The 22,949-nt window shown below is 44.6% G+C and overlaps 1 protein-coding gene across 1 annotated transcript in view; it reads right to left on the bottom strand.

The window, feature by feature from the left end:
• Positions 1-605: 605 nt before the first annotated feature.
• Positions 606-22,949, bottom strand: part of LOC118785370 (cilia- and flagella-associated protein 47-like) — a 65,413-nt gene continuing 43,069 nt past the window's right edge. The window contains exons 45-64 of the mRNA XM_036539987.1: positions 20,754-20,903; positions 20,493-20,678; positions 18,825-18,968; positions 16,749-16,922; positions 15,942-16,053; positions 15,604-15,708; positions 15,283-15,380; positions 14,814-14,989; positions 13,970-14,077; positions 12,995-13,106; positions 11,827-11,931; positions 9,390-9,546; positions 8,369-8,464; positions 8,051-8,222; positions 7,689-7,789; positions 6,911-7,051; positions 2,803-2,977; positions 2,126-2,287; positions 1,627-1,795; positions 606-815 (exon numbers count right to left, since the gene is read on the bottom strand). Of these exons, the coding sequence (XP_036395880.1) occupies positions 606-815; positions 1,627-1,795; positions 2,126-2,287; positions 2,803-2,977; positions 6,911-7,051; positions 7,689-7,789; positions 8,051-8,222; positions 8,369-8,464; positions 9,390-9,546; positions 11,827-11,931; positions 12,995-13,106; positions 13,970-14,077; positions 14,814-14,989; positions 15,283-15,380; positions 15,604-15,708; positions 15,942-16,053; positions 16,749-16,922; positions 18,825-18,968; positions 20,493-20,678; positions 20,754-20,903 (2,853 nt within the window). The remainder of the gene's footprint in view (positions 816-1,626; positions 1,796-2,125; positions 2,288-2,802; positions 2,978-6,910; positions 7,052-7,688; positions 7,790-8,050; positions 8,223-8,368; positions 8,465-9,389; positions 9,547-11,826; positions 11,932-12,994; positions 13,107-13,969; positions 14,078-14,813; positions 14,990-15,282; positions 15,381-15,603; positions 15,709-15,941; positions 16,054-16,748; positions 16,923-18,824; positions 18,969-20,492; positions 20,679-20,753; positions 20,904-22,949) is intronic.

Raw genomic sequence — 22,949 nt, 5'->3', positions numbered from 1 at the left:
AGGGATTGGAACACTGTGATTCCCTATAATGAAGGATTAGAACACTGTGATTCCCTATAATGAAGGACTGGAACACGGATTCTCTGTAATGAAGGATTGGAACACTGATTCTCAGAAATTAAGGATTGGAACCATGTGACTCAAAGGACCCGAGCACTACTTCTTCATAACACTGACAGGAACACCCTGAGTCTTTATAATGAATGATTGGTCTTGGCTCCTTGTCCAATACTGACAGCGTCTGGAGAATCTGTGCTGCACAGTGAGAGGGGTGGAGATGTGTCAGCTCACTAAATAGAACAGCCCCCAGGTGACTTATTTGTGATCATTTTCCGAGTAGGATAGTCATGACTCATCTCCACATCACTTATTCATGGCCAGTTTGCATATCGTACTGTATGTCATGATTGGTCACACCACCACAGAACACACAAACCGGGTACATAGACACACACACTGTTGTAAGCAATACAGTGGTTTATCTAATCCTGGATACGAGAGAGGACACAGGCTCATTTGATATTGGGAATGAGAATGAGAAAAATGAGAAAAACGACACAGGCGGGTTTAATTAATCCTGAATGCGGGACAAGACACAGACAGATTTATTTGACCCTGGGAATAAGGGGATGGTCCCTGAGAGGGGAGGATGCGGCCGTGTTAGGAACCTGAAGGTTCTCCCGCAAGAAGTTCCGCTGACACACCCTGGTGGGGCGGAGCCTGGTGGAGCCCACACCCTGAGAGGAGCGAGAGGAGGGAGGGGTGTAGAGGGGAAGAGCCCCATTCACTTCATACGTCCATTGCATGTCTGCCGTCTGGGGAAAGAGACACACACCGTCATTTACCTGTACATCACTGCGAGCTTGAAAGAACACCTACAGCGCCAAAGGTAAAAGCACAGAGATAAAGGTGAAAAGACAGGAAAGGAAGTCACACAAAGACAGGTGGAAGCGCTCTGGATAACACCACAAAATGTCTCTCATGAGTCAGAGGATATAAAACAGAGCCTTTGAAAAATCTCCTCTGTGAAACCTGAACAGTCTGTGGAATCCAGGTCTCTGACACAACATCTGCTCTAGCACAGTGCACAGAAACACCTTATTGCTATGACGTTACAGATGCATATAACACATTTTAAATCCATCTCAGGAAATTACTTCTTATTTACTGACTTTGTTGTCACTTACATCAGTCACCACATATATGGAGTACAGCAAATACCCTTAGTACCCCTCTTTAAAAGTGATTGTTGTTGGAAATATATACTTAGTATGTCATGCCAATGCAGCATTTTGAACTGAAATGTAGTGGACAAGGGGACTTGTGTACTTGTCCACTCCCTTTAGCTCTTTCCTGCAGAGTTAATGTTTTAAGGCTGTCAGTGAATGGTAAGATGCTAAGAGACAGGCTTACCAAGGGGACATGATTGTATGTGATTAAAAATAGTTAAACCTGACATTCTGGGAAAAGCGCCCACTCCTCTGGTCAGATGAATGGTAATAATTCACCCAATAACAGAGTGGTGAGGTGAGACAGATGCACTGCTCCCAAGTAGAGTCTCCCAGACACTGCTATAGTGTTTTAAATCTGTCGGACACAGCTCTCACCTGTGTGTAGGAGACTCACCTGCACAAGCAGCATAGCGCGGTGCCTCTTGCTGTACATGGTGGGCGTGAAGGTGATGGTGAAGAGAGTGCCAGGTGAACCCACAGGAAGCAGCTCACCTGAGTGAGGAGATACCTGGAACTCTGGCCCGCTGCCTGGTAAGAACTTTGCTGTGAAGGGCTCTGGGTGCCTGGGTGACACAGACACACACAAACACACAGTCACATAGAAATACACACACACACACACACACACACACACACACACACACACACACACACAAACCCAGGCAGACTGTCACAAAAACACAAACCGAGACTAATGGCTGCACACACACGGACACACCGACAGGGTTCCACACACAATCAAAGATAACACAGGGTCACGCACAGGGTAAGAGACACGATCCCACACAGAGACACACAGAGGCCGAGCCACATCCAGTGTGCTAAATGGCGTGTCCCTAAGAGGGTCTTACAAGCAGACGCTAACATGCACACAAAAGACAGGGTGAGCTCACCTGGCTAGGCTGGTGAGTCGGAATACCACCCCCGACGTCTTGTTTAGGCCTGCTGCCTCTATGGTGATCACATCGTCCACCTGTGGTTCTGTGGAGATGAGTGTGATGGGAAACTTCCAACGCCCACCAGTGATGCCTTGAACGGCCAGCACAGCTGTACACCTGTGGGAGACGAGAGCACACGCCCAGGTACAACACACACAGACCCATACCCAGATCAGAGCACACACAAACAAGTGTACATTCACACAAACTGCGGTACGCGTTTTCTCACACATACACAAACATCTAAGTGCATTTTCCCTCTATCATGCACACACACACACACACACACATGCACACACACTACACTACACTTTCTTCACCTCATTAGATATGTTTCACATACGTGGACATACCAAGGGGATAACAAGGAAACCTCAGGAGAGTGATAATATTGTTAAGGCTATGCAAATACGGCAGCATCCTAACAACCTACACTGCAATTAGTGACAACTTTAATTACAGAATTTGGGCATCATTACCAGATCATTATCAAATATTTTCACACATTTGCACATGTTTACATATATTATGAAGTAATTACAGCATTTGAATTCTGAAGCTTGATTTGGAACTAGGCTCATATTGTGATTATTTCTCTGTTGTACACACGCATGACAGGACATGCAGTTTACCTAAGGGGCCTGCAGGGGGCGAACACAATGTTGAAGGTTAGGGTGACAATGCCAGTCTGTGGTTCTCTTTCACATCCAAGGAGAGACAAAGCCACACAGCTGTCCAGTTGAGCCTGCTCTTCATCATTCTCAAACCGGACCTCATACAAGAAGTCCTCCTCCATCGACCTAGAACCTGCCCACACGTATACACCCAGACACACACATGTACGCGCACACGCACACGCACACATACACACACACATTATTATATGTTGTATATAGTGTGCTACATGCTACATGTTTTTCTTTGTGTGTGTGTGTGTGTGTGCGTGTGTGTGTGTGTGTGTGTGTGTGTGTATATGTGTGTGTGTGAAAGGCAGGGCCTCTAATTTGCATTTCAAAACTGAAACAATTTGAATAATTCATGACAAATAATCACCATCTTCCTTAAAGGACTGACTATTTTTAATGTATGGGTCAAAACACATATACACACAAATACATAAATATCAATTGTACCACAATATAGTAAGCACACAAAACACCCTGCATGTATTTGAGAATGAGTGAGTGTGTAAGGCGAAGGTATTTTATTCTCAGTACGAAAAATGCATTGAACAAATTACAGCAAATCATCACCACCTTCCTAAAACACTGTGACCATTTTTCATTTAAAATTATTATCTTACTGATGAGTATTAAAATAGAAGACCAATGTCCTTGAATGTGCTCATCATTGGTTTTGTATTAAATACCATATAAAGCTAATGCTGTTCCTGAACCCATAATAAAATAAAAACCTTGTTTCATTAGACTATTTGCCCTATTTCAAGTGCTGTTTGCAGAGGATTATATTTTCTCCATTAAACAGACTGTTTACAGAGCATTAGATTATATTTCCCCATTAACTGCACTGTCTGCAGTGAGTGATATGTTTTTTCCCCATCAGATGTACTGTCTGCAGTGAATTAAGTCTGCATTTCACCATGAACAATGCTGTTTGCTGTGGACTCGGGCTGTATTTTCCCTATTTACAGTGTTGCCCACAGTGAATCAGGCTATATTTCAGGGTCTTTATCCCCTTCTCCAGACCTGGCAGCCCACAGGAACTCCTCTGGCATTCCTGCATCTGATCAATAATGACTCATTACAATGGGCCTCACCCAGTCAAATCAATACTGCTTCATTACAATGAGACTTGCCCCGAAGGGCTTAATCCCTCTCCTAATTTCACACTTTCACCCTTTTATTGAGTGATATAAAACATCCCATCTGATTGGACGAGAGCCGACCAAGGAGAAATTATAGACTGCTGAAGTGTAGTACAGTGCTTCTTTCCAGAGTCAGTTCCAGGGTGATCTTCACAAAATGCGAGAGACCCAACGTGACACAATTTTAAAACGGGAGCTGGTAGCAGCTATAGCACAGCAGCGAGTGTGAATCTGTGACGGGGCGAGTTATGACGGCAACGGTCTCGAGGGCATTCCTTCAAATAGGGTCTGTTCTAATTTCGTCTCATCATGTCATGGCTGACCAATCAAATTAAAAGTTCAAACATCAACCAGCCAGGTGACAGCTGGGCCCCACAAGAGGCCATTTGCATTATCTTAGATTCTGTGATGTCACGTCTCTGTGCTGCTAACAATCAATGAACCAAATGCATACTTATAACAAAGGGAATAGTGTATTAAACCCTAGTGAATTAAAAAAAAGAATAAGATGCTCTATTTTACAGTGTACATTAGAACAAAAACAAAATGAAAGACTATGTAGAGTATGTAGGCCTGTGGAACTGAAAAAAAAACAAGCTGTGCAAATAACTTTTTCAACAACACGACTAATCAACAAAGGACAGTAGAAAGCATAAACAAGTCATAAGGAGGTTCCCAAGTGGCTCAGTCAACCAGGACGCTTACTCTGAACACATAAGTCCAACAACTCAGACCTGGGTTTGAGTCTGAGCCGCATCATTTGCTGACAACACCTCAGACACAAAAGCGGATTCTTCCACGTCACTGCTCTGACCATATTTCAGAAAAATACTGTATATTCATGCATTTTACAGCAGGAAGTGTGTTGCAAGTCATCTAGAAGCAATCTCATTCTAACCCTAACACTGGCCCTGACGATTGGCTGACACTGGCCCTAACACTGATCCTGATGCTTGATTCTGACCCTGAAACTGACCATGGCACTGAGTCTAGCAACTTGTGGTGCTGAAACTCACCCCTAGCACTGAATCTCGCACCCTGTAGCACTGAAATTGACCCTTGACAATGAATCTAACGCTTTGATGCACTGAAACTCACCATAGCACTGAGTCAAGCACCTTGCAGCGCTAAAACTGACCATAGCACTGAGTCTAGCAGCCTGTGACAGTGAAATCCACCATAGCGCTGAGTCTAGCACTGAGTGAAGCACTGAGTGTAGAGCCCTGTGGCATTACAGCGTGTGGCCCGGGGACATCTCTGCAGTATCTGCCCCAGCAGGAATGGAGAGCACAGAAAGATTCAGCACCAGGCACTGACAGCGCCAACTCTCCTGCCCAAGCAACGCGAGCTTCAGCACATTTTCAATTACTGTCACTCATTTGGCAGATGTCCTCATCCAGAGTGACTTACAAAGCAAGCTATGAAAAAGCATATCATGTGGTTGCTTAGAGCACTACACATACAGGAAGTGTCAGGCCACATTTGGAGACACGTCAATGTATCACACAGCGCGACAATAAGCAGTGCCAAACGACAGTTATTTCATTAACACTAACTACTGACAATGAATAAATCAGTGCTGTGATACTGCTAAAGTGCTATGCTAAAAAACAAGACAAAGATGCAGAACAATTAGCCAAGTCTGAAGAGGTGGGTCTTCGGGTTGTGAGGGAAGGTGGCCAGCAACCCTGCCCTGACCCCTGTGGAGGGCTCGTTCTACCATAATAGGTACCAGAACACTGGGGGGATGTGAACGGAATGTGCGACCCCACAGGGGACGGACAATCAGGAAACCCAGATTCAGAGTGGAGTGGTCTGACTGGTAAGTATGGCTGGATGATTGCTGGTGTACACAGAGGAGCCGTTCCCCTCGGCGGGCTAGCCCCCGCATTCTGAAACACTGTCCGTGCTTTTCAGCCCAATTCCAATTCTGCAGCTGCCGCCACGCTCCAGCACCCAGTGACAGAGCCGGGCTGCACCGCCTCGGCTGCCAAACGGAGAGAGCTCTTTGACACCCATTTAGGCCCTTTAACAAGGTCTATTTTTCCTGCTGGTATTTATGCAGTCTCCACAGCAGACCAGGACAGCCTTTCTGCTGCTTTCCCCAACCTGCCCTCACTGCAACCTGGCTCGATACCCAGCCCTGCCAGCTGCCACCCTACAACACTTCCCACAATACTGCTGCAAGGTATACACTGTGTCTCTGTCCCTGGAGAGTCTGGGAATCCATGCACCTCAGTAACACAGAGGAGAACGCACACAAATAGGGGGCCTCCCACCATGCAGTTAGTGATTCTGTTTAAAAATGGTAGACACTCATATAAAGCAATGTAACAGGTCTCAGTGTAAGAACTTTGCCGTGAAGTGTAAAGTTAATAAGCTATATGTGAATGTAAGTCCTGCTGACAGTGGAACCAGAGAGCAAACAGAACAGAATTGGCCCAATATTAAAAGTGTGTGTGTGTGTGTGTGTGTGTGTGCGCGCATTATGTGCAGAAACAGCATCTAGAAAGAACAGACAAATGAAGGACAAAAAACATTTGCCATTTTCTCTTTGAAGGCATGATAATTATTACTCTTGAATGCTATTACTCTTGTATGCTATTAAGTCTGACCTTATATAAGACTTGGCAAATCTGTTGACTGGACTGAACATTTTCTCCTGTCAAATGGCATTGGCTTAGGGGATTTGGGTGGGCATGCTTGTCTGTTTTACTGCAGTTAATACTAACAATACTCGTCAGCAAAGCTTTGCAAAGGCCCTGGATGATAGTAGCACTGATACTGAGGTTTTGGAAAGTTACTTTGTGCATTTAATAAACAAAAAACATGACTGATGTCACATTATTTAAACCTCTTTATGGCTCTCAAAATCCATGTGGCCCCGTCCTCTCTGCCCATCCACCCCCAATTACCTGGTCCAGTGGGTGTCTTGCTGCGTGGGCTGACACTTTGGTCTCTGGCCACAGGAGGTGCTGATGGCCCTGGGACACACCCTGTAAGCTGCACTTCCAGATGTTCCTCCACACGACTGCGAGCCTCACACCTGATCACAGCTAGGGAGGGACCACACACACCGATGCCTTGTCACAGCTAGGGAGGGACCACGCACACCGATGCCTTGTCACAGACAGAGACCACACACACGATGCCTTGTCACAGATAGAGACCATGCACATTGATGCCTTGTCACAGATAGAGACCACACACACCGATGCCTTGTCACAGATAGAGACCATGCACACCGATGCCTTGTCACAGATAGAGACCATGCACACCGATGCCTTGTCACAGCTAGGGAGGGACCACACACACCGATGCCTTGTCACAGATAGAGACCACACACACCGATGCCTTGTCACAGATAGAGACCACGCACACCGATGCCTTGTCACAGATAGAGACCACGCACACCGATGCCTTGTCACAGATAGAGACCACGCACACCGATGCCTTGTCACAGATAGAGACCACACACACCGATGCCTTGTCACAGATAGAGACCACGCACACCGATGCCTTGTCACAGATAGAGACCATGCACACTGATGCTTGACAAAAGATGGGGAGAGACCACACACACTAACACCTGATGGAACCGGAAGTCACCCTTAACTCACCACTCAGACGTCAGAGAGGTAACAGGCACCTCCAAAGATAGACATGGACCTACCACAGCTGCCAGTGACTCACCTGGGTGGGAGGGGCCTAGGACAGCCTCTGGGATGCCATGGATGGGGTACACCCAGCGAATCCCCTGCAGATTCCAATCTTCCATTTGTCCACCAAGAGACCTGTCACACACAGAGCTGTCACACAAAATGAGACCTGCTACAGACACCAAAAATCTGTCACACGTAGAGAGGAAGAAGCTGTCTGTGTCTGCCAAAGTCATTTAACCTTGATAAAGGAGCTAGGGTCGTTTTTTTCCTGTTTGCTCATTAAGGGGAGTTCTGAAGGTTGAGTCTCCCCGTAAGAAATGCCAGAGCTGTACAGTGTTGCTCTCTGAGACATGAGGAGTAGACTAAGGGTAGAGTAAAAGCAAGGTGACTCACCTGCCCTGCTGGTCCGACTCTCTCAATACCGAATCCTCTACCGCCTCACTTCTCCAGCTTTGCCCTTCTCTCAGCTCCAGCTGAATAACCACCCAGGCAGAATACCACTGCATACTCTCCGGGGCAAACACCACCGGCACGTCCAGACTGGCCTCTGGAGCCAGGAGTACACCTAGTGACAGCAGGGGAAAAGGGTCCCCATTTAAAGAAAAGGGTGAGAACAGAGGTGAAAGGTCAGAGTCATGTGAGGTGAAAGGAGGAAAAGTATGGGAGGATGATTGAAGACAGAGGTTAAAGGTCAAACAGAGAAGCACGTACCTTGTGTCTTTCGTAGTGGGATGCTGAAAGCCTTCCCCTTATACTCATGGGTCCCCTGGACTGAGGAATTCAGGGAGCCCAGGCTGGGCTCCTCATCTGAGATGTAAACACAAACACAGCTAGTTCTGAGAGCTGTGTACTGTAATACAATTACACCCAGCCCTGAAACCCTGTAATAAATCTTTCTCAGCCAAACAACAGATTGATTGGCTGGTGGGTCATTGTCCTGACCCTGTTCCATTTTCCCCCATCTCGTTAAAGTTTGTTTTACAGGCTTAGTGTGTGTTGCTCATAGCATCAGGTGAATCAAAAGAGCTGACTCAGACTGGATAGTAAATTACTGCTCATATGTCTTAGAACTTACCACAGAAAGACACTTCAGTATAGAACAGTGTAGCAGCACAGAAATATTAGACTATTAGTGTACTGTGTGTTAAGAGTGAGGGGGTTACCTGTGTGTGTGTGAGAGTGAGGGGTTAACTGTGTGTATGAGTGAGGAGATGACCTGTGAGTATGATTGGGGGATTACCTGTGTGAGAGGGTTACCTGTGTGTACGAGTAAGAGGGTTACCTGTGTGTATGAGGGAGGGGATGACCTGTGTGTATGACTGAGGGGATGACCTGTGTGTACGAGTGAGGGGGTTACCTGTGTGTATGAGTGAGGGGGTTACCTGTGTGTATGAGTGAGTGGGTTACCTGTGTGTATGAGTGAGTGGGTTACCTGTGTGTATGAGTGAGGAGGTTACCTGTGTGTATGAGTGAGGAGGTTACCTGTGTGTATGAGTGAGTGGGTTACCTGTGTGTATGAGTGAGTGGGTTACCTGTGTGTATGAGTGAGGAGGTTACCTGTGTGTATGAGTGAGGAGGTTACCTGTGTTTATGAGTGAGTGGATTACCTGTGTGTATGAGTTAGTGGATTACCTGTGTGTATGAGTGAGGGGGTTACCTGTGTGTATGAGTAAGGAGGTTACCTGTGTGTATGAGTGAGTGGGTTACCTGTGTGTATGAGTGAGTGGATTACCTGTGAGGCAGATGTGCACCTGCACATCGTGCTCCATAGGGTTCCTGAAAGGCAGGAAGAGGGAGGAGTGGGACCCCACTCTACTGGAGACAGAGAGGGGCTCCATCAGTCCTGGTGCCAAACCAGTTCCAGACAGCAGGAAACTCCACTCACCCAGCTATGGAGAGGGAGTGAGACACATTGTTACATTCCCTTACCTCTCAAGTATGCCACAATTACATTATGGAGAATCCCATTTTAAAACAAATGGCATTTCAGAGATAAAAAGGTTGGACAGGCATCTGAAGCTCATATTTAAATATGCATTAAGAAGTACCTTATACAACAATAACAGAGAACTTAACACCTGCATGCTCACATGTATGGTGGTTTTGTCTGTATGTGTAGGGTTAGGGTTAGGGTTGTGTGTGTGTGTGTGTGGTGGTTTTGTCTGTGTGTTTGTGTGTGTCTGGTTGTTTTGTGTGTGTGTGTACATTTATGTGGTGGTTTTTGTGTGTGTGTGGTTGGTTTGTGTGTGTGTCTAGCGTCAGCACTTTGAGGACACACCTCGCACACAGAAAAGGTGTTAGGGTGTAACGTATGATTAGGCGAGCAGGAAAAGCAGACTGCAGAGCGCAGGGTTTTAAATGAGCAGTGATTTCCTCCCTTGAACTCTGACTGTCCTCAGCTCCTCAGCCACATAGCCAGCAATTAGGAGCTGCAGCTCAGGGCTGATTCAAGTGGAAAAGCTGTTGAGCCAGTCAGAGCTGAGCAGAGCACTAAACCTCCCCTGTCTGAAGAGACTTCATTTAAAAGCTGGTTTTTACTCTGCGCTCAAGGGCTTTTACCCTGTATCCCTGTGTCTTTACATTGTAATGCTGCAGACTCACACTGCGTGTCTATGTGCTTACCTCGCGTCCCTGTTGGGACGGTGGTACAGTGAGAGTTGTGTTGAGGTAATGCTTTGTTTAAGCCAGATATCACACATTACATTATGTACAATGGAAAAAGACAGTTGTAATGTCATTATCACCTTATATCCATGTTTTTCTTATTTGGTTTGTTTTGAAATAAACTTACTACACACTTGTGTCAATCACATTACAGCAGATGAGTCATAAGCAATAATACTCTTTTTTTATTTATTTGAGAATTTATTGTTAGCCCAGCACAGAAATGTAACCTGTGGGAACAAGATTAATTGCATTTAATATTTTATATTATAAATAATATAAAATATAAAAATTATTTATTTTATATTATAAATAATTTAATATTTTTTTGTGCATGTGGTCGGTCTTCACTGGTTGTTGTATTCTATTCCTTTGTTCATATGGCATGCTTAGCATGCCTTCAATGGCCGTATCACACAATGAATACCTTTAATATAAAGTCCAATCAGAATTCTATATCAGAAGATGATGTTCCATGTCTCTTTCCTTCTACTGCTCAGTTTAACACAACACACAACACCGCACCCTCATCACACTATCCAATGTCTAATATAAATGTTAACAGTTCAATGAATATATCTGAGATGTATTTGGTAGACTGAGGAATGGTGATGCAATGATGTACGGATTAGTGTTCTAGTGAGGACCAAATAAGTGACAACAGGGTTAGGGTTAGTGTTATAGTGATCATTGTGGTAGGTTTAGCTGTTGTGATAAAAGGGTTAGGGTTAATCCTATAGGGATGACTGTGCTAGGTTTAGGGCTGTTGTGATAATGGCAATAGGATTACTGTTATAATGATAATTGTGTTTAGCTATTGTGCTAACAGGTTTAAGGTTGATGTCACAGTGATGGCTGTGTCAGTGCTACAGTGATTACAGAGTGAAGGTCAGTGTTGTAATGATAAACAGGGTTAGTACTGTATTGATGAAAATGTTACCGTTAGCACTGAAGCGACGAAAGTGTTAAGGTTAGTGTTGTTATAATAACGGTGTCATTGTGGTGGTGGTGACCAGGTTAGTTTTAGTTCTGTAGTGATGACAGGGTTAGGGTTATTGTTGTGGAGATAACAGAGTTTCAGATGAAAAATAGCTGCAGTGGACCCTTGTGAAGTCAATATGCACGGCACATTTAACAAGATTCAAATGACACCCTCATTTATACTGCACCGTCTGATGCGTTTGCTGCTGGAGGGCATAGTGTTACTTTCCATCAACAAATAAATTAGAAACAAGAGGCAGAAAGAAACTCTCAAATGCATTCTTTGCATGTTGAAGGTGATGCATGGATCCAACTTATGAGTCATTACGACGTACACACATAGCAGCAGTCAAATAGAAGAAGTAATGGTGTGTGTGTGTGTGTGTGTGTGTGTGTGTGTGTTTGTGTGATTGTGTGTTTCTGTGTTTGTGTGATTGTGTGTGCGTATGTGCGTGTCTCTGTGTGTATGTGCGCGTATCCATATTGTGTACCTGCTCATGAGTGTGTGTTTGAAGGTGAGATACCTGTGTGCAGGTGAAGCAGACGCGTGCAGTGTGGTTGCCCCTCCCCAAGGAAGAGGGACAGAACTGCACTGGTACCTGGGTGGTAGAATGAGGTTCCACAACGAGCTGGAAACACAAACACACACACAACATAAAATCAACCATATTCAACTCTGTGCTACAAATCAACAATGTGTATAACACTCAAGCGCAGCAGTTAAAACACAGTGCCAGTCTATAACTTTTATAAGACATAAAAGGCTTACGAAAAATCATGTTATACATAATTATACAACTATACATGAACATTTAAAAACCGCTGGCAAACCATAATAGTATTTCCTACAGCACGGTATCCACATCAATGTACTCAGCCATTTGTTTTCCACATGGGAGACGGCCCCTTACCTCCCCACCCACACCATTTCTGGCAGAAACCTATTTTTCCCAAGAGGTATCCCATCCAAATACTAATCCAGCCCAGCACCACTAAACCTCAGCCATTTTGCTAAAGGTGGACATAGGGTGTAATAGTTGCATTTTGAAGCCATTATCAAACATCGTTTCTGACACATAGTTTCTCCGTGCTCTTTGGAAATAAACTGCAACAAGTCTGCTCCCAATTTGTGCTTGGTTTATTCCTTAAATAACACGACAGACCACTGGTACGTGCACCTCCCCCCTCAGAGAAGGATGAATCAACCTGATGTCAAGTGTAACTGCCGAAAAGGTCATTAAAAGCCAGAGCAGAAAATTCAAATGATCAAAACGTCAATGGCGTCTGACAAAATCTGGCTTCCTAAAATTAACCACTCTTTTGAAAGCAAAAGGCATGTTATGTAAATGTGACTTTCTATTTGCTGTACAGTGGGTGCTATCAAGCTAGCACCCCCAATTATATAATAATGACCAGATTTACATAATGGGGAAAAAAGGCAGCTTTGTATGCATCACTTGACAAATTTATAGTTACTGGTAGCTGGCGATGTGCCATGTGCACACTTTAAGAAAACTAAATAAAGCTTTCAAACAAACAAAGTTAAATTGTTCTTCAGTTTATTCTATGGCCCCAAAGTATGCGTCTAACCAGTGAGGGCAGAAAATGCCAGTCCCCTCTATTGGCCCCTTCAATGGCCTCTCAGAGGGTTTTCCAGCATAGATTCAACACAAACTTCCTTGTGAGCCTGACCGCTTGGCTGCCGTCCAGCTCCAGGGTGAAGTTGCGGGGGTTACTATTGACCGCATCCAGCTCCAGCCTCTCGTCTGTGGGGTTTATCAAAGGGATGGAAGTGCGCGTCCATCTGCACAGAAGACAAACACAATGCTGTTAACACAAGCAGCACACCAGCAACACACTGCAGTAACAACACAAAGACTACGCTAGCGACAAAATGCCATGCTAAAAACGGACATACCACACAACAAATGACACAGTAGCAACTCATGCCCACATTAGCAACATGTATTCACACAAGAAACACAAACACCATGCTTGCAGCACACACACTGTGTGTGTGTGTGTGTGTGTGTGTTTGTGTGTCTGTGTGTGTGTGTGTGTGTGTGTGTGTGTGTGTGTGTGTGTGTGTGTGTGTGTGCATGAATGTCTGTGTGTGTGTGCGTGCGCGAATGTGTGTGTGTGTGTGTGCGTGCGTGAATGTCTGTGTGTGTGTGTGTGTGTGTGTATGTGTGTGTGTGTGAATGTGTGTGTGTATATGTGTGTGGGTGCGCATGTGTGTGTGTATGTGTGTGTGTGTGTGTGTGTGTGTGTGTGTGTGTGTGTGTGTGAATGTGTGTGTGTATATGTGTGTGGGTGCACATGTGTGTGTGTATGTGTGTGTGTGTGTGTGTGTGTGTGTGTGTGTGCGTGCGTGAATGTCTGTGTGTGTGTGTGTGTGTGTGTGTGTGTGTGTGTGTGTGTGTGTGTGTGTGAATGTGTGTGTGTATGTGTGTGTGTGTGTGTGTGTGTGTGTGTATGTGTGTGTGTGTGAATGTGTGTGTGTATATGTGTGTGGGTGCGCATGTGTGTGTGTATGTGTGTGTGTGTGCGTGCGTGAATGTCTGTGTGTGTGTGTGTGTGTGTGTGTGTGTGTGTGTGTGTGTGTGTGTGTGTGAATGTGTGTGTGTATATGTGTGTGGGCGCGCATGTGTGTGCGTATACACTTACTTTCCCAGTTCACAGCTGCAGTCTGGCAGGGTTATAGGAACTGGTGGGTCAGCCAGTAGGTCTAACTGGTACCAGAATTCCCCTACCACATCGGACTGGAAGATAACACTGCAGAGAGAGCACACTCTTTGACACAAACACACTCACACACATACACACACAATAAGCACAAGCACACACAACTACGGGCACACAGTGCCACAAATGCATACGTATGCGAGTGCATGCTCATGGATGGGACGGGAACAGACAGCGAGAGAGACATTGAATAGTAATGCTTCTCTGTCTCCAAGGCCACTACTGAAATAATGCTCATTAAAACAGCTCCACTGGAGACTTGGCCTCTTCAAGCAGGTCTCATTTCTCTCAGAAACTGTAGAGTGTTTTCTATGGAGGGGGAAGTTGAGAAGAATTCCATTACCAGTGAGGCACAAAAACCTGACTCCATTAAAAACTGCCGCGGCAACAGAACACAAGACATCCGTCTAGTTTCAGATATCATCAGTTCTGGCTTTCCATTTCACAAACTTTATGAGCTTTGTGTTTCAGTTCAAAACAAATGCATTATTCGCCAGCCGAAATGATGTGCATAATGCATATTCCACTGCAGTGATCTGAACAAATTCAGCTTGTTTATGTCCCATCCCTGTAATGTGAAGCCCAAATCTCCAAGACTTCAAGTGTGTGTATAAGTGTGTATAGTAAGAGAGTTTGACTTGTGCTGCAGTGAGCAATGTCAGTCACTGAGGAAAAAGTTTTACTTTTACTTATACTGTTATTACAATGTTGTTACCCTCTGACCTTCTGGACTTGGTCAGTGTAAGACGTCTGTGCAAGATCATACCTGCCACACTTCTTTCCAATTGTTGCTGGAGAGAACCTGGCCAGGTAAGTCTGTGTATCATGGCCTGGCACACTCATGCAAACATCGCCGGACAGGTAAGGACCCTCCACACACACCTGCAGGCGCAGGGGCTCTGCCCGTGGGTTAGTGATGGGGATCTCCACGGCAACAGAGCTCTGGAAACACAGTGGCACACACCTGTTACTGTATCTGTAACCTGCTGGTGTATGTGACTCCTGTCGACTCCGAGTTCACACAACAAATACGGTTTACATCCAGGAGAGTAGTCACAGGCTTATTCCAGGTTAACAGAATTTGATTAACAAAATCACACAGCCATATACCCTTATGCTGGATTATCTGTGAGACAGCCTGAACATATGAAAGGCATTACCTGAACAGTACAGGAACACTACAACCTGAGAGATATACTCATTGGACAGCACCACACGGGGCAGATCAGACTCACATGGACAGCACACTGGACGGGTAAAACCTTCATGGGTGGGGCAGGACTGCTGATCACCTCCAAGGAGAACCACACCTCATAAGGCCAGGTCATCTCACCTGAAACAGGAGCAATGAAAGCCACTCTTTCACACCCGTAGATGACTCAGGTCACTCTGTTACTCTCTTTGACACACTGGGTCACTCTCACACCCACCCTGACATTCTGGGTCACTCTGTTACCCTCTCTGACACACTGGGTCACTCTCACACCCACCCTGACATTCTGGGTCACTCTGTCACCCTCTCTGACACACTCATTTACATGCACCACAAGTCTCACCAGGTTGATCAGGTGTAATCATTGAGTCAGCAGCTGGCTGTTGAGAACCCCCTTTCTCTTTCTCCATCACCATTTCCTTCTCCTGTGCTACAAAGGAGATCACCCCTGAAACAGACATATACAGACACAGAGGTCACTCCTTAAAATGATCAGAACAGAAAAGAGGTCACTCCTGAAACAGAGAAAGAGATAAAAAAGATCCTTTGAGAAGTACCAGCGTCATACATAATCAAACAACTCACATGGAAAACCCATATGATAATGCACTGTCTCACTCCTACAGACATACATACAAACTCTCTCTCACAGACATACAATTAGATGTGAAAATGGCTCACCTTTATGCATTCCTCGTTTCCATGGAGACACACTGATGGTGTAAGGGACAGTGTGACCTGGCTTAATTTCTAGAGTGGGAGGTCCACTGACAATTGACAGGTCTGAAACAACCTGCACAGACATAACGGCACAGACATACACATATAGAGAATATGAGGGTATAAGGTGTGCATGAGTGTGTGTGTGTGTGTATGTGTGTGTGTGTGTGTGTGTGTGTCTCTCTGCATTTGTGTTTGTGTCTCTCTGTGTGATTTGAATGTTTGTATTTGTATGGTAAGTGACTGTTTGTATGAGAGTTCTTGCGTGTCATCTCCAGTCCTGCTTCACTAAACTCAGTTATACTGGGGGACAGACATCATGGCTGAATTGATTTAACGTGCGTGTGTGCAGCTGGGATGAACTGTGAGTCATCAGTTTTAACTATGACTCCAGGCCAGGTCTTGTCCTAAACATTAAGAGGACAACAAACAACCTCTAGTGTGTGTGTGTGTGTGTGTGTGTGTGTGTGCGTGAAAGTGTGTGTGCTTGTATGTGTCTGTGTGTCTGTATGTATATGATTATGTGTATATGTGAGAGCATGGGTATTGTGTGTATGTGTGTGATTACATGTGTTTGTGAGCATATGTGTATATGAGCTCATATGTTTGTGTGTGTGTATGATTATATGTTTGTGTGTGTGTATTTGTGTGTTATGGGTGTTATTGTGTGTATATGTATGTATGTGTGTTATGGGTGTTATTGTGTGTACGTGTATGTGTGTGTGCTCTGGGTGTAATTCTGTGTGTGCAGCTGTGTAGCAGAGGCACCTTGCAGGTGATGAGTTTCTGGCTGTAGTTGGGGACCTGCAGTCGGCTCTGGGTTACTTCTCGGACAGTGCAGTGAATCTGAACATGCTCCAGAGCGAGCGGGCGTTCGCCCACCCCTCTCAGATCAAAACTGTACTCTGTCCCATCCGTGTCATTGATAAGGGAGAGATGGCCCTGCAACACAGCACACAGAACACAAATTACACTCACACGACTAGAAGAAGAACACACATACATCAGCACAAAGAGCACGCTCACACAAATACACATGCCCAGAGTGGTTTTGCAGCTCAACCAGAGAATTATACAACCCACAAGGTTAAATCCCACTGAGACATTCATAGACATACACACACCACAAACAAAAAAAACACCTCACCCACAGTGTTACAGCCCTCATATACACAGCAATAAACACCACATTCAGAGCGTTAACACCTCTAAGACACGCACAGCACTGGATACATGACATTCAGAGAGCAGGGGGAAGGGTGCTTATCCGAGGATAAATGCAGGGAAGTTCAGAGTGTGCAGACTTTTCACACATCAGGTACACTCACAGTGAGGGAACATGAAAGATCATTTAGTGCATAATTCAGCTCTGAGTGGCTTCATGAGATAAGGAGAAGAGCTGGAAGTAGGCAAGCTATTAGTAGGTGATACTTTAATGTGTGCATACCTGAATGCTAATATGAAAAAAAAATATTTAGGAGGTCTATGTAAAAGAAGGGTGCTACAGGTCGGGCGTAATCATCATTACAGAAACCTGGCTCAATAAAGTGGATGAATCAAAAAGCGTTAAATATAAATGTGTTTTTCTCCCTTTCTAAACAAGAGAAGGTGAGGCCCTGTACACTAAAGAATACCTAAATATATAGGTGCCAACAACAGCTCAAATAAATATTGCAATGTACATTACAAATCTATGTGTAAAAGGTCAAATTTATATTCCAATGACTACTGCAATAATGTGACATTATGTTCCTGGAAAGAATGGGTGGAATGTAAGTTTTTTTTTTGCAATCAATTATTTTTATTGAGACATGAGTACAAACGGAAAATTATTACCTTCTACTACCCCTAAATGGCAACACCTACCCACACATCCCCCCTCCCCCCACCTCTGGAAGGATCATAATACACATCAATAAATAGGTCTATGTATGACAAAACTAAGATTAAAGCAGATAAGGCAGATGAGATGCATTTGATATCCCAACCTGTATTGTTCTGTCTTCAGTTACATGAATTCAAGCGGTAGCTAGCTACGGATAACACCAAGGGAGGTGCATATCCAATGACACCTACAGACAAAATGTGGTGGCTTCCATTGTACAGCAAGAATTTTCTTGGCTGCTGTGAGCTCAGCCAGCCAGATAATATTTCTGATGTGGTGCTAGTTCAGTAGAGGTGTCAGTCAAAAGTGTCACATCTGGAGTGCGAAGGATATTTCAGTACAAAATGTCAGGCAGTGTGGAAAAAACCTGAAGCCAGGTACTCTACCTCAGAGCCTTGTCAGAACGTGTGGAGAAGTGCAAGTGCAACCTTAGGAGCAGAACTCGCGCTCAGCGGAAGGCGAGAGCTTTATAATGTAATGCTTCCTCTGGGTTAAGCATGTCCTATGCAGGAAATTATATACCTCCTGGCGGTTGGGGTTTTTTGAAGCAGTAAGCACATTATTCCAGATGCTCTCCAAGGCTTTGTCAACAACAGTGTTTGGAAGAGCTCTATCCTGCACAGATTGAATAACATGAACCCAGTCAGAAAAGGGAATACAGAGCAGAAACGAAACGCCAGGAACATTCCCTCCAATTTAACACTGTCTAAGAAGGATGCAATAATGTTGCATCCTTCAGCTTTGTTCCCCAATGTATGCTGTATGCTCGCAGTGGGCAGAATGTAAGTTAGATGAAGACAGGTGGGAAGGCAAATTTACGTTTACATTTATTCATTTGGCAGACGCTTTTATCCAAAGCTACTTACAAGTGAGGCAGAGTACAGTGAGGTAGAATACAACAAGTGAGGTAGTGTACAGAACAGGGAATGTAGGGCTTGGACGGGACTGTGGACGATTACCGTGACGATACACCTGGATGTGGGGTGGAAGGTCAGGGGGTAGTAGAGCCGCGCCCCTGCATGGACATACACCAGCGGGGGGCCAGAGAAGCCCTGCCCTGAGAGAAGACACCGCAGCCTGCAGTCCTGACGGCTCTCGCTGTTCTGGAGGGTACAGAGTAAATAAGAGTTAAAAACAGTAACAATTTACATAGGCTTACACACAGTGACTAAGTAACACAGAAAACACAGGGCCCCCCCCATGTAGGCAGTGTTAGAGTGGCTTTTAATCACAGAATTCAGTGCGAGTGCTGTTGTCTAAGAGGCATTTCCGAATCCATGCTGGTATTTTAATGTTGCTACCACCTGCAGAACAAGCAGCAAGGGCTCTTTCAAGAGTAGAAGATGTGATAAAGATGTGATCGTAACAGGGCAGCCAGGACACAGGCCCGAATACAAGCCATAATAAGCATGTGGGGCACGGTTATGGCACAGTGTTATTTACCTATGTAAATACAGGTACAGTTACAGCATGTTATACATGTTTCGGCAGGAACTTGAAATAATTAAATGAACTGTAAAAATAAGCTGCAACACACACTACTCGAGAGGTAACTCAACACTCCTTGGAAGTATAAAAGGACAAAAATCAATTCATTTAAAACATAAGTGTTAACTTCTCAGCAGCTCAGTGATTAAGGTGCTTGTCCTGAGAACAAGCTGAGCGGTACGGCCAAGGTTCGATCCCAGCCGAGTTATTTGCCGACAGTGACTGGGACCCCACAGCAGCAGCACAAATTGGCTTCGTGGTTAGGTAGACCAGGATGTTCTCGTCTCTCTGCTTTCACTCACCAGGTGGCAGAGATGTAATGGCTGCCCCACAAGCGTCTGCTCCATTGGTGGTGCGCTATGCGACTTGTAATGTGAAAAGCAGCCTCTGTTTGAGCATGCCACGGTGAGACAAGCCTAGCACGCAATTAACGGTTCCAATAATAGGTTTGTATAAAGGGGGTGAAAATTTGATGCTCGGTAACATAAAAAATTAAATCCACAGGGAAAGACAAGAACCAAACAGAGCATGAGGGTCTTAACGTGATGTTGCACCCCTCTCAGCTTTGACAATCTCATTGCTTGGATCTCTTTTGGTCAATATTTTGACACACTATAACTGAGTCAACACTGAAAATTGCCAAATGCAAATAAACACAAGCTAAAAACATACAGCAATGTGCAACAAGCCACAGCCAGGATCCTGATCCATATCAAAATGATGATGACAACGAATACAGCTGCAATTACAGTTATTCTTAATTTATTATTACAGTTAGCCACATTCATCTGAATATTATATATTTATATGCACACAATCTAGTTACTTTAGTGCGGGATGTAGATGCTTCTCCCACATACTTGAAAAATCTTTTATTTTACTCATAACTGCTACCTGACAAGTGTTCTGAAATTATTGGAAATTAAATCCTGGAATAGGATTCCACTTGAATTTGCATACAGATGCTTTTTACCTTGTGGAAGAACGCGCCAATAAATTAAAGAGAGCATTTTCTGTCTCATTTCACCACTGCACTTATCTGCTTGTCTGAAAAAGTCTGACAGATGTTGCAGCAGTGCACACAGGAAGAGACAGGATCCCTCGCTGGCTATGAGAAACATGCGAGCACATAGGCTCACCAGTGGGATGTCTTGAGTGACAGACTGGTGAGCAGGTGTGGTGAACTCCAGCTGCGCGTGGCTGCCCTCCCCGCGCACCACAGCCTCCAACAGGTGCACTCGCACGTCTTGCCACGACCGCAGGACCACCTGGCACTGGTACCGACCTGCTGCTTTGGGGCGGAACTGCACGGGCACCGACACCACCTGGCCATCTGGAAGGAGAGCGCTCAGTGTTTACGGGTCTGGAGGTATCAGCGGGGATGTGGGGGATGCCTCAACTCTGGACTTACCCTGGAGCCGGGCTGAGTCTCCGCCCTCTCCAGCCACTGGGACTGAGACTGTCTCTGGCAGGAGGAAGTGTTCTGGCATGGAGACCTCCACACTGTACTCTATCGTCTGAGTCTGAGCTAGAGCACGTACCAGAGGAGCCTGAGAGAAAGAGAAAGAGTTGGAGACAGATGGGGAGGTGATGGGATTATTTTGGGTGGGCATGGGGCTGATTCATTACCTAGGCTACTTTACAAAATTATTACATTTCAACATTTATGAAAAAAACAAATCCAATATTTTACTTTTTTTTTACTAGTTTTGTGCTTTGGAAAACAATCCCCAAGGCAACTGACCAGTTTTCCTGCAGCTTTTTTTGATGGAATTTAATTCTTTACTTATTTCCTTGAATTTAAAGAATTATACAAATTGACATTTCATAAAGCTGTTAATCAGTATGTACCAAAAGATATACGGAAAGTATAAATAAATAAATAAGCTCATAATATTTGTAAACCTTTTATAAAAACCATTTGCTGATGACAATTTGGGAAATTTAAATTTAATTAATTTCCGTGTTGCTGTAATGAAGAAAAAAGCAATGGTTTATGCCTGATCAGTATCAGAACAATACTGCCTGTTGTACTGGAATGTACACATTCCAGCCAGCTCATCGGCGACCTCTACTTCTGTCCAGGGCAGTACTGTGAGACTGAAAAGTGAAAAGGCTTATCCCAGCATACTCAGAAGAAGCATAAACTCCTGTTTAACTCCTCCCTGCACAAGGATCTGCTCCCTTAATTTCTCCAAATCCCTACAGGCTAAGCAGGTGGCCTGCCTTCCGTTACAGACCCCAAATCTGTGGAAGAATCTCCCATTATCTGTACAAGAATCTCACACTGTCACAACATGTCAATCTAAACTAGAAAAATGTCTTTAGCCTGATGTCAGTTACAAAAATGGCTGTACAAGCCAAAGGCTCCCTTGACCATTCCCTGGACAGACCTGTCAATCTTACAAAAAAAAAATGCTAAAAGCCACGAGCAAATCCCTGGAAAGGTTTGACAAAGAAAGAGGTTAGTCTCTCTGAGGGGCCAGGAGAAGGGTTAATGTATGCTGCTTTTCATATTATTTGCAGTTAAATTAAGGAATGGAACGCCTTGGGCCAGCCTGAGGAAATGGCACCTGTGATATTACATGTTAGCTACTACTAAAAGGATGTAATGTGTTTTCTAAGGGAGATGCCCAAACAGAGAGGGATGTTCCTGTACCTCAGCTAATGTGTGCTTCCCTAAAGACTAGGCATCGCTGAAGGACTTAATCCATAGCCCAGGTGTAGCTCATTGCTTCTTGTAGGTTGAGTATGAAGGCCCAGCTTTCTTTGCTTTGGGGGGAGTTTGAGCACATCACAGCTACTGCGAGTCTGTGCTTCAGGGCTCCAGCACTGGCCTGGGTTTTATTTGTGAACCTTTTTGTTGGGACTGTTTGTGCTTCGTTGTTGTTGGGATTGTTCATTGCTTTGTTCTGTGTTCTCCTGTTTTGCCTCTACCCCTCAGTAAGACAAAATAAAAGAAAAAGCCCTCTGCCCATTAAACTGGTCATTGTGAGCATGTTCTAGCTAATTCTCCATCCAGCTGGGTGACTCCACCTGACACTGTGCCCAGGCCTACAGAGAAACACAACACAGACCAGTACAACATGTTGCCATTTTGGCTGTGTTTCTCCTCCAGATGATCTTCCAGTCTGTGAGAGGCTGACTATGAAACAGCACCTAGCCATGGTATCTCAGGGGTGTCATTCTCTGATCACACACTTTGCTTTATGACTTTCACATCTTTATCTACACCTCTGCTCAATATTAAAATTGGGGGGGTGGGTCATTGCCCATAAGATAACAATTTGACGAGGACAAAATTACAAAAAAAATCTACTGTTTATATCATGATGCACCACATGCTAATTTCCTACCTAAGAGTCAAAACTGATCTGATATGACATGATAAATTGTAGCTGAATCACCAAAGGTATCATAGTGGGTTCAGTCAGCTGACACACTAGATAATACTATAAGGACTTCAATGTTTTTTTGCTTGTTTGGAGGTCAAATTATAAAACTTGAATATATGTCATCTAGTACCATAGTTGTGATATGATATCTGGTCCTTCCACAACTTTTATGCAAACTTTTCAGCTTCTGTATTATGAATC

The sequence above is a fragment of the Megalops cyprinoides genome, chromosome 11 (assembly GCF_013368585.1).
Source record: "Megalops cyprinoides isolate fMegCyp1 chromosome 11, fMegCyp1.pri, whole genome shotgun sequence".
NCBI classification, from domain to species: domain Eukaryota; kingdom Metazoa; phylum Chordata; class Actinopteri; order Elopiformes; family Megalopidae; genus Megalops; species Megalops cyprinoides.
This window is presented reverse-complemented; position numbering and strand designations above follow the sequence as displayed.